The 13,007-nt window shown below is 34.9% G+C and overlaps 1 protein-coding gene across 3 annotated transcripts in view; it reads left to right on the top strand.

The window, feature by feature from the left end:
- FERRY3 (FERRY endosomal RAB5 effector complex subunit 3) overlaps positions 1–13,007 on the top strand; it is a 52,750-nt gene that overhangs the window by 5,028 nt on the left and 34,715 nt on the right. For all 3 annotated transcript variants that reach the window (XM_066257724.1, XM_066257723.1, XM_066257722.1), the window contains 3 exons: positions 6,470–6,651; positions 10,741–10,840; positions 11,332–11,453. In XM_066257724.1, coding sequence (XP_066113821.1) covers positions 6,470–6,651; positions 10,741–10,840; positions 11,332–11,453 — 404 coding nt within the window. The remainder of the gene's footprint in view (positions 1–6,469; positions 6,652–10,740; positions 10,841–11,331; positions 11,454–13,007) is intronic.

The raw sequence follows: 13,007 nt of genomic DNA, 5'->3' as shown, positions 1-13,007 counted from the left end.
CATCAAGTGTAAGATATATAATGATATTTGAGAGTTGTAATATAAAAAAAAGTATATCTTAGAATTGAATGAATACAATATGTTGATAATCTGTTATATGCCAGGTACTGTACTAGGTGTTGGGTATAAAATAGTGAGCAAGACAGACACACAATAAAATTTACATTTTACTTAGAGAGCCAGATAGAGAACTGTGTAAACAAACAAATTTAATAATTACAAGCTGTAATGAATGAATTATATTCCACTTTAAGCAACTCAGTCTATGAGAATTTGAAAGAAATCAATTTTATGGGGTCATACTTATTTTTCCAAGGAGTTTGCTCTGTGCCCAGAAAGCTTTTCTAGTTTATGTAATAGATGATACTACTTACACATATTATTTTAAATGCCTAAAATATAACTATTTTATTTAAAAAGATATGTTTGTGATAATTTCAATTTAAAGAAACCCAGCCTTTCTGCTGATAAAAAGAGATAGAGCTATAAAATGTATTAAAAGAACAATTCCACTTAATGTATTCGACCAATATTTTTTGTCCCTCTAAAATGGGCTAGGTGTACAGCTGAGGAGAAGTCTGCCCTCAGGAAGCATGCAATCTAGTAGGAAGATAGAAAGGAATATACAGGCTCTTATAACACTCACTTATCTTCACTGTTGCCAGGCAGTTATATAATGTCATCATTTTTCCATTTAAATAATATCTTTATTTCATAAAAATGGTATTGGTTCTAATACACACCATTAGGATCAGGGTTAGGATCGGGTAGACACTGTAGGAGCATATAGAGACGTTGAAGGAAGGAATGGTCAAGAATGAACTCTTGAAGAAAGCATTTCCTCCACTACGATCGCTCTTTTGATACAAAATGTAGAAGCAGAACCTCTCCTATTTCTGATTTTGTGTGACAAAAGAGAATACTTCCTGAATATTAGGTCAATAAATACTTGCTTATCTCATAAGTAATAATTACCATATTTAGTAAACTTACGGTTTTACCTATTCTTTTGTGCTTTAGCCATTCTAAAAATAGGAATTTGACAATCGTTTAGATTAATGAACCTAATAATAGTAACAATAGTAACATCAATGTAACAAAATAATAACACTTTATACTTATTAACTTAATTACAGGACTACAGATTGACAGTGAATTAAAATCATCAGTATCAATTGAGCAAGTACTCTATTCCACCCTCTGCAAATTTAGTAGGTATATAGCACTTTTTGTTTTGTAGAGTTCTGATTTCCAGCAATGCCATGATTCAGGAACTATAGCAGTATGTTCATCTTTAAAGAATTAAGGAAAGAAATGCAAAGAAACTTATTTCTAACAGTAAAAAAAGGAGATATGGACAGTCAGGAAAATAACTGAAAAGGCTCAAATATGCCTATATCCACTGGATATATTTGGGCTCCTACTGGCTGTGAAGGTTATAAAAAGCCAACCAGCCTATTACAAGCTCAAGAAATATAGAAATTGGTGACTAAAAGGAAGGAGTTAGAAAAAGAAAAGAGAACTCTGTAGTAGATTACAAAAGGGCTGGCAGAGATTAAAAGCCGCAGCATTGTGGAGATTAGAAGAACCCAGATATGACTGGCAGCAGACTCTGATATCGGAGTAGGGATGGATGGTGATGGAGGGAGGCTTGACTTGGGGTGGCGAGCACGCAGTGCAGTGTACAGATGTTGTATTGTAGAACTGTGCACCTGAAACCTGTATAATTTATTAGCCAGTGTCACCCCAATAAATTCAATAAAAGTTTTAAAAACTGAATAAATAAACCCCTAAAAGACATAGATGAGACAGAACGATGCTAAAGCATCTCTGCAACATATGGGTAAACAGGAGATTGATAACCTTGAGATGAGTAATGGGGGCATTAAAAAGAGGTGAAATAACAGACTGTTTACAAAAGAGTAATACCGGTTACCTAGGGTTATGAAGAAATGAGCTCCATTTTCTATAAATGCATTTACTAGATATTTGAGATGTAACATACTTTAAGGCATGAAATTTTTTATCTTAACCACCTTTTGATGAAAATCTTTTTAAAACGTATACATTTTCTTGCTTTCTTAAGCATGGTATATCAAGGTCAGTTCTAATTTCTTGTTAACCCTGGATCATCATTATAAATATAAGTGACTTTATATAGTATAAGGGGGCAGTGCTACAGAGGGAAACCTAGCTGTCCCATCGCTGCAGAGATGTGCTGAGTATGCTGCTGTTACAGAAGCAATGTTCTTTGTGGAGGACTATGGTCCCTGATACACAGAGCTGGGCTTTAATACATGTACTTATATGATATAAAGATGTTCTGATGGTTTACTAGAGTGTGTGTGACTGTTAATTACTACTCTGTAGGGTAATTCTATTTTATTCTGCATTTTCTTTTCTTGTCTACCATCAGAGGATTTATTGCTTGTCTTCTTTTTCTGCTTCTAGTCCCTAAAATTCTAATTATACTCTTTCTTCTAATCATTACTACATCTTTTGCTGTTGCATTAGACTTCTTTCTTTTTCTTTCTTTCTTTCTCTCTTTCTTTCTCTCTTTCTTTAAATAATGAGCAGTGAATTTGAAAAGGTAAGGAAAGGGAAACAGAGGAAACTTTGACACAATTGGAAGTTGGCTGTTTATTTTTGATAGTGCCCTATCTTCCATTTCAGTGTATTTTCTTCTTAGTTCTCTTTGTATCCATTCATTCAGCAAATGGATATTGAGCATCTCTTATAATCAGATAATTGTGTTAGGCACTTGTAATATAACAAAAACAAAATAGGCACAATTCTCACTTTCACAGAGGTTATCGTCTAACAGGGAGACAGATTGTTACAATTAAATTCAGTGGAGTGAGGTAAGTGCTACAAGAGCACAAAGCAGGCACACTTATTCTAGTCTAGAGAACTCTGGGAAAGTTTCCCAGGGGAGAGAGAATTTTAGGTGAGATCAGAAAGATGATGGAAATAGGTAGGTGAAAGGTGTATGCTGGGGGAGTGGAGGGAAAATAACTTACTTAGGCAGAGGGTATAGCATTTATTTATATATATAAAGGCCCGGAGGTGAGGGGGCCCATGGCACATTAGAAGAACTGAAGGAAAGTTGAAATGGCTAGAAGAGAATCTTGCAAAAATCTGGAGTTTTGTCTTTATGCTGAAGGTGTTGAGCAGCTTTGAAGGTGTTTAGCAGAGCAGTAAGAAGATCATATTTACATTTCAGAAAGATCAGTTCAGTGTATTAATGTGAAGAACATCTTAGAAGGGAGAAATTTGGAATACGTTAGAAGGCTGTTACAGTTATAGGGAAGAAATGATGAAATCTTGGCCTAGATAGTGGTAGTGGGATAAAAAAGATAACATGATTTTTTTATTCATTTATTCAGCAGATCCTGTATATGGTCCCTGCGCTGTGCATCAGGGATATATCAACAGAACAAATTTGGCCCTCATTTTCATATACTGGTAGTGAAGAAGAAAGTTAATAAACAAGTACATGATTAATTTATAACTGTAAACATGTTATAAGGAAATAAGTAGGGTGCCATCATAGAGAAGTATGAAGGGGGAGAGATAGGAAGTGAGAACTTAGTTGATGTGGGTATAGAGAACTCTTCTCTAAGGAAGTAACATTTAAGCTGAAACTTAAAAGGTAAAAGATCTCTTGGCCCAGATTTCTGATTTGGACTACTGGGTAAATGGTAGAATGGTGGTTCCATTAATTTGAAGAAAGGCAAGTTTTTGCATGAAAGTGATGACTTCCATGAATTTTATACCTATTGAATGTGAGGTGCCTATAAGACACCCAAGTGCAGATGTCTCATAAGCACTTAGCTATGTAGACCTGGCACTCAGGAAAGATGATTAGACTGGAGACACAGGTGTGCAAGTCATTTATATTAGGTGAATTTTGAAGACATGGAATGATTGAAATTTTGCAGGGTGATTATGCAAAATGAGATTAGATGCCTGGACAGAATCCTGACAAAACCCTGCAGTATAGTTGTGTATTGTCTTACTTTATTCTCTATGATAACGCTGGTATCTAGCACAGTGCCTGCAAATAATAGGGCTTTGGTATGTGTTGGATAGGTGGGATAGATGGAAGGCAAAATAATGGATGAGTGAGTATACAAATAAGTGGAAAGACACTATCACTTAAGGCAGTGGTCCCCAACCTTTTTTGGGCCACGGGCCAGTTTAATGTCAGAAAATAATGTCAGACCGACCTTTAGGGTGGGACGGATAAATGTATCACGTGACTGAGACAAGCGTCAAGAGTGAGTCTTAGACGGATGTAACAGAGGGAATCTGGTCATTTTTTAAAAAAAGCCATCATTCAGACTTAAATATAAATAAAACAGAAATAATGTAAGTGATTTATTCTTTCTCTGTGAACCAGTACCAAATGGCCCACGGACCGGGGGTTGGGGACCACTGACTTAAGGATAAACAGAGGAAGAAGAACCTGTACTGCCTCCCCCCCAAAAAAACCCAACCAAACAAAAAAACCCTGCAAAGGAAAGAAGAACTGGCCAAATATGTAGAAAGAATGCAAAAGTGTATATTTCATGAAAGTAAAGAGAAAAGAGAACAGTCAACAGTGTCTTGCTGCAGAGAAGATAAACAGGGAAAAGACTCAATAATATTCATGGGGTTTATTACCGAGTAATTGTATCTGTGGCAAGATCAGTTTCAGTAGGTTGGAGGGAGCAGAAATTAGATTTCTGTGACTTTAAGAATGTGTGGGAGTCTGGAAATAGAATGAGTACACATAACTCAAGAAGTTTGACAGTATGGAGAAGAAGGATGAGACACTTTCAAAGTGGGACACAGGGTCAGATGTCTGTTTTAAGGTAGAGATGAAGACTGGAAGGGATAGAATTTTACTGGGAGGAGGGACCCTTCTTTCACTAGAGCAGAAAGGAAGAAAAAATGGGTGAATATCAACTAAAGAAAATTTTGCTACTTTGGTAACAGAAGTTAACGGTATTTTCTTCTCCTGCTCTACTTTATCAAGAACTAATAAAGACAGGTCATGTTTTTGGATGAGGTGGGGAACTGATGAGATAGTTGGATGTTTAAGGGAAAAACTGACCAGAGAAAGATAGGGTTGCCAGGCAGCATTGAAGGGGAAGGTTAGAGTCAAATCAAACTGCCACCGTAAACTTGAGAGTTTCTGTAGTTTTTCTGCTGCAGCTCTCTAGAGCCTGACTGTAAGACTTAAAGAGTTTTATTAGGTGGGCAAGAGAAAGAATAACAGTCAAGAGAATTCTGGACCATGGAATTCAGGTTGCATAGGGAAGAAAGTGAAGGTAGGTAGGAGCTGCTAATTTAATGGCTGGTAAAAATGAGAAAGTATATGGGTCTGTGGAGTGAAGGTTCTGATGAGGTTGAAGAACCAGTTGCCTGGGAGTAACTGAATGAGAAATCTCGGTTGAGGTTATAGTCAGAGACCGTTTGAATTTGCGAGGTTGAGTTGTTCCTAGTGATGATATAGAATGGGTGACTGAGGTGGGGTGGAGAATGGGTGACTTATTAAAGATAAGGAGTTCAGGGAAGTAAGAAGACATGAGATGGGTTATCTACCTTGACATTCAAGTGATCAGGTTGATGACAGGATGTGAAGCAGAGAAGGAAGTATGTGAACTTAGTGCCAAAGCTTTCAGTGAGTGAGGGTGACAGGTGGGTTGTTAGATAACATGGTCGGTGGATTTGTGTGTGTGCTGAGGGTATCCCTGTTTTGCATCTCTGCATGTTCTTGTTTTTGTAGTTTATCAGTGTTTACTCAGTCCCTTTATGATTTGATGGCTGTTTTCACGTACCTAAAAGAATGCTTACATTTTTAGAAGAAAGCAGAATACTAGAAAAGGTCTAACTAAGAAAACTGCATGTTTTATCTTGATATAAAATTCTGTGCATGAATTGGGTTTTCAAAGTCATTGCATCATCACACAGGTAACCTCATTTTCTAAAAATATAGCCTACAAAATATGTCTTAGCAATATATTTTTTAATAATGAAAACTTCTCTGATTACAGACATGCAAATTACTATACTATGTATTACATAATAATAGGAAGGAAGCAAAGGTCATCAGCAGTCTCAGTTTCCTGAAATGGCCATCATTAGCATTTTGTTGATCATCCCTTTGTGAATTTATGTGTTATTTTACAGAAATTGGATTATAGCATACTTTGTTTGTTTTGTTATTGTGGACACTTCCTATCTCTTCCACCACATCAGCCTCCTCCCCATCCCTGCCCTCTAGGTAACCCATATGACAACTTGGTTTACATCATTTCATTTTTCGTGTGTATACTCAGAAAATCCTAGATAACCAATATATAAATCGAGGGTCTTTCTGTCCTTGTTGGATGTATAAAAATGGAATCATATATGTACTTCTCTAGTGTGTTAAATAAAAGTCCTACGTTATGATTTAAGAATGTCTGTGTATCATTTGTAGACCACATTAGAGCATGCAAGGCCTGAAGAGCCCAGCTGGGATGAAGATTTTGCAGATGTGTACCATGACCTAATCCATTCTCCTGCCTCTGAAACACTCCTAAATTTGGAACATAATTACTTTGTTAGTATCTCAGAACTGATTGGTGAAAGAGATGTGGAGCTGAAAAAATTACGAGAGAGGTATTTCAAATTTCTTGCATTATCATAATTAAATGTACATTGTCAAATATGGTAGCCTGCAAAACTTGTTTTTATTTTGTTATAAAATTGAAGAATAAAATAGAAAAAAGTTCTTTAGTGGTATAAATTAATTTTATTGTGTGTTTTCAAATATCATTTCAACTGGAAAATCCTCAGAGGTTTATAAAACTTCTCAAGTGATTTACCTAAATAAATTATGGTGGCTTTATAGTCTTGTTTCTCAAAAAAGGAATAGCTTATTTCTGTTGAAGATTTGCTTTGTTCCAGGCACTGTACAAAGTGCTTTGGATGCTGTCAATAGTCAGTTCGGGCCTCTATAGCAAAATAGCATAGATTCTGTAGCGTAAACAAGAGAAACCTACTTCTCACTTCTGGCTTACAGCAGTGCCTTTCTGATGTGTGCTCACACGCCCTTTCTTCAATGTGTGCTCCTAGTGTGTCTCTTCTAGAGCGAGCTCTAGCATCTCTTCCTCTAGGCGCTAATTCCGTTATGAGGACTTCAACTTCATGGCCTTTTCTAAACCTAATTACCTCCCAAAAGCCTACCTTCAGATACCATCACATTGCGGGGTTTGGATTTCAACATATGAACTTGGAAGTAATGCAAACATGCAGTTCATAATGGATGCCCCTATCTCATTTGATCCTTACTGCAACCCTACTATGTATTATACCCATTATACAGATGAAGGATCTGAGGCTTAAAAAAGTCAAGTGTCTTGTCTAAGGACAAGCTAGAATTTGAAACCAGGAAGTCTAACACTAAAGCTCTTAAGCACTGTATCATACCGCCTCCCTATTCAGAACCTGTTTAAAACCTTACTGTGTCCATAGCTTCTTTTGATTCATTTTTAAGCTTATATACATTAGGGAAAAACATACTAATATTATTCCAAGATATTTTAATTAGATACAAATTCATTCTGTATAGATTACTTAATACAGGATGTGAACAATGTTACCATTTTTTTCTTTAGAGTAAGTGAAAAATTGCTAGCTTGTTTATTTTAAAGTGTGACTTTCTAGACTATTTCCTAGTAATTCCATAATTGTAGTAATAATTCAGGACACACTTTTAACTAATCCATTTTGATCTAGCTGACTCTAATAACATTTATTACCTTAAAAACATTTAATTAAGGCGTTAAGTATATGTGGCATTAAGATAGTTTTTTTTTTAGTGTTGCTGATGTGAAATTTCTTTGATTGTGAAAGTGTATTAGGAATAAATTACATATTATAAAATCAGTTCCATTGCTTCTGGCCTTCATTAGTTTCACATTAGAAAACTGGGATTAGGAAGATAAGCATAATGTGTTATTTTGAGGGTTGTCATAGCTAAGAAAACTTAACACAAAAATCATAAGCAAATGGATTTAGTCATTTTCCTCTGGACCTTTTATTCTCATATTCAGTAAGATATTAGAATTGTCTCTGTGTCCAAAAGAACATGATGTTCTCAGACATTTGTCACCATGGGTTTCAGTTTGCTTATTAGCTATTTGAGGCAGTTTATTTTTTCTGGATGGGATATGTGTATGGGTAATTGCCAACAGGTAAATAGTTGAAGCTTTGTCCCTGCAGGAGACAAATATTTGATATTTTTTCCTAGTTCTTTATTATGTAACCAATAAAATTGTAAATACATTTTTAAAATAAAGATTTGATTTTTTTAAATATGTAAAAATATAGTTACCTAATACTAGTTAATTACCTTTAGTTGAACATCATTCATTTGATTTTTCCTACCTGGGCTTCAAATAATGTAACTTATTTTGAATCTGTTCTTTGATCTTAGGTTTTCTGGGAGTATATTCATTCTCCCTATTTAGGTATATTAAAAAATTCCCAGCTTTGCCTTCTACAGTTTATATCAGTAGCTTTTACTGGTCTTTTTATTCAGCTGGTGAGCTACTTGAAATTGTGACCCACGTTGCTGCCTACTCCCTGTACCTCCCAGAAAATTTAATATGTGGTCATCAGTATTCTGTTACCCTTCTGGGGAGTTGGATTAACTAATTTTCTGCATCTACTGAAACTTTATACATTTTTTTTTCTATTGTGGAATAGTTTTCAGTAGGGGGGGGTTGTTTTGGTTTGTGTTATTTTTTGAAATGTCCTTTGGCCAAACTTCTTGATGGGGCTTTGCTTTTTTCTCTTTCTAAAATATAAATAATATTTGAATATATCTATTTTAGAAACAGCTTTATAGTTCATCTTTTACATATCCAAACTGTTAGTTTGAAAAAGAAAAATAAGCTATGTTCCTCTTAGGGTACATAATACTTATTGCAAAGGTGCATAGTATGCTTAAGGTAGGTTGGAATTCACTGATATCTGTGGAATTTCATCCAGAATTCTGTGCTTACTCCAGTTCATCAGCATAAGGGACATTTTCCTATTTCTCCTTTTATTTTAATTCCATTTTACATCTTTAAAAGACAGTTTCCGAGTACAGCAACAATGCAGTTATAACAATATTTTATCCAAGGTGTGTTCAAGATAATATACAGGTTGTCCTAATTGTTGTACTTGACATACTGAGCTAATACATGTAGTTCATCTGAAATACAATAAAATTTTCTTAGATCTTAATTATAGAATATGTATATATACACTGTATTATTAATATTCTATCATTAGCTATTTGTGTTCCTGACACATTTAGGGTAAAATGTTCGTGAAATTTTATTTATTGAGTTCTTATTAATTAGTCTCCTTTTCCTCACTGGAAATTTGCTTCTTTTGGCAAACCAGATTCAAGATATTTTTCAAAATGTAAACATGGTAGTGATGCTTTGTATCCACTAGAGGGAACATGTGTAATGTAAAATATTGCTATGGAAGTTTGTATTTATAAATATTTAACAGTTATTTCTGTTTTAAATAAAAATCTTTCTCACCAGCATAATCTTCACCTGACCTCTAATAGTTATTAAAAAGTTAATGGGGTCACCTTCATTAGAATTAAGAGGAGACTAAATGGTATTGAATACGTAATGCTAGAATATATCTATAGAAATGTGTAAATGTATAATATATGAGTGAATTTCATTTATCATATACATATAAGTATCTTAATCAGTTGTTATAAAGAAGTGTAAACTTGCTTCTAAGAGCAATTTACTTAAATTAACTAGAATGATGTAAAATTCTGTTATTTGATGTTTGTTTCATTCTTTCTAAGTTTTTTTGAAATATTTAGAACAAACTTTTTAACATTTACATTAGAAGACATTTTTAATTTGAGAATTTTAATGAACTTATTTATTAAAATATAACATTACAAAATAGGCAACAAATTCTAGGGGAACAGCTCACTAAGCTTGCAGAGTAAGTACACCCATGTACCCATCATCTGGCTCAAGAAATAGAATATTTCGAGCACTGCCAAAAGTTGCCTTATGCCCATCTAGTCTCTATCTTTATCTGCCACAAATGACCGTTATATGAATTTATAATACCATTGATTAGTTTTTCCTGTAGGAAAAACCATTTAATTTCTGCACATTATTTATTTGGATAAATGAAGAATGTAAAACTAAAACACATCTTCAGAAGTATTTTCTATTTCTTTGTAAAGGGAACTTAGGACTTAATACTAGTTTGATTCTTAGAACCTAATTGGCATTTTCTGATTATAATATAAACTAACTTTCAAGGTTTGGAATTGCTGTACCTCATGTACAAATAAATAGAGAATGTACTTCAAGCTAGAATTGCAGAGTATCTTTGAAGAAATCTGCAGGTGAAAAGGTATCTGGACTTTTAAATATTAGCCATGGAAATTGTAATGACCTAGATTTTGACTGCTTTGTATTAAAATTTTATATTAAAACTTAGCTGCACAAATGATATTGATATTATATGAAATTATTATTATTATTTCCACATCTCTTCTTCTAAGGCTTCAAAATGCTTTCCAGGTTTTATAGTTGCCATTCTGGGGCATCATCCTGTAAAACAAAAATTTTATTTTCACTTTGCTGAGGCTGTTCAATAAATTTCAAGTGGTCATATACCTTAAAATTCTGATGACTGTATCTGATCTGCTTATTTATGTTTTAGACAAGGTATTGAAATGGAAAAGGTGATGCAGGAATTGGGAAAATCACTGACAGATCAAGATGTAAACTCACTGGCTGCTCAGCATTTTGAATCCCAGCAAGTAAGTGAAGTATAGTGGCCTTTAGATATGCAGTTACTTTTTTTTACTTTTTTTTTTTTTTTCCATTTTTCTGAAGCTGGAAACAGGGAGAGACAGTCAGACAGACTCCCGCATGCGCCCGACCAGGATCCACCCAGCACGCCCACCAGGGGCGACGCTCTGCCCACCAGGGGGCGATGCTCTGCCCATCCTGGGCGTTGCCATGTTGGGACCAGAGCCACTCTAGCGCCTGAGGCAGAGGCCACAGAGCCATCCCCAGCGCCCCGGCCATCTTTGCTCCAATGGAGCCTTGGCTGCGGGAGGGGAAGAGAGAGAGAGGAAAGCACGGCAGAGGGATGGAGAAGCAAATGGGCGCTTCTCCTGTGTGCCCTGGTCGGGAATCGAACCGGGGTCCTCCGCACGCTAGGCCGACGCTCTACCGCTGAGCCAACCGGCCAGGGCTACTTATTTTTGTAAAAAGATTACTAGTTGGTATACTGGCTCTTTTTTAGGACTTAGAAAATAAGTGGTCAAATGAATTAAAACAATCAACTGCCATCCAAAAGCAAGAGTATCAAGAATGGGTGATAAAACTTCATCAAGACCTAAAAAACCCCAACAACAGCTCCCTCAGGTATGAACCACATATTATTATTATTAGATGAAAATTCATTATTGTTAATAATTTATGTTTATTATAAAATTGAACCTTTTTATTTGTAGATATTTTAAAGTAACCAATGAAAATTCAAAGTAATTTTATACATTTAAAAAATCTTTTGTAGGTTTCATGTGATTATTTGGGAGGGGGATTAATTGGTTGGTTTAAAATAGTTATTTCTCCCCTAGAACTTAGACTTAGGTATTTATACCTAAATACGCTGAGTATTAGCTCTTGTTTTTTTAAACTGGTTTCCCTCAGTGCAATAAACATTGTTGAATGTATCTTAAATGCCAAGCACTCTCTAAGCAGAAAAATAAAGATACCTGCCCATGTGGAGCTTATATTCAAGAGAGACTGACCTGTAAATAAAACCATACTGTAGAAAGTGACATGTGCAGGAATAGAAGCATGTACAAAGTGCAAAAATAGTATAGAGGACTTTTCATAATTCATAACTTGTATTATGAATTGTAGCCTAAGTACGTTGTGTTTCATAGATTACCCTAGAGCTTGACAGTGCCAATGTTATTTCTTGGCTGTATATTCATATATTTGAGAATATCTTCTTTCAAATCCTAGAATATATTCAATTGGAAATATAGTTAGTACAGTATGATAATTCTATTGTTAACATTTGCTGGTATATACAGGGTGGAGCAAAAGGAGGTTTACAGTTCATATTGAAAATAATACAATAATTAATATATAACACAAAAATAAACTTTTTTGTACTAACAACTATAGACCTACTTTTGCCCCACCCTGTGCTATAAACATTTAAAAATAGCATTTTGTTTGTATAATGTCAATCTCCCCCATTAGTATTGCATTGAAGACAAAACCACATCTGTTTTTTTTACTCTACACCCAAATCCTTGTCAAGTGTCTAGCTCTTAACACTGGCACATAAGACATACTCAATAAATATTTATGGGCCAGGAATAGGCAGATAGATAGATTATCACTAAACAATTTACCTGATACCTATAGTATATCTCCTCTTCTCTAAGTATTATAATTTTCATTTGCCTTATTGTTTTCCCCAAGACAACACCTTAGAAATATTTGAACAATTTTTATGATCAGAAATGGGATAACATTCATGATGTTAACATATTTGACTCCTCATTTTAAATGAAAATAGCGATGAAAACAATAAAGGGAGAAGCTATGGGGCAGCTGGACTGGAGCATTTGTCTGCTGTAATTTACAGTGATGTTTCTCAGACTGCTGCTTGCAGTCTGCCAGGGACCGTTCTAGATCTTCTACTTTCCAGTCAGGCTCTTAAAGTAACAATAAAATGAAATGGAATGGAACAGTACAGTAGAATAGGGAGGAAATGAAGCACATCATGCATGAAACTGGGTATAAATAAATGTGTGTGTTGAGCCAAAATGTAAAATATGTACTATATACTGTTGTCAAAAGTGTGGACAGTCACTGATTTAGTTAGAGAAGCTGAGAAAACCCAGTGCTGAAAAAAATTATCTTTCACTTTGCTTCTATAGTTACATAAATTCAATT

This window comes from Saccopteryx bilineata, chromosome 2 (genome assembly GCF_036850765.1).
Source record: "Saccopteryx bilineata isolate mSacBil1 chromosome 2, mSacBil1_pri_phased_curated, whole genome shotgun sequence".
NCBI lineage: Eukaryota > Metazoa > Chordata > Mammalia > Chiroptera > Emballonuridae > Saccopteryx > Saccopteryx bilineata.
This window is presented reverse-complemented; position numbering and strand designations above follow the sequence as displayed.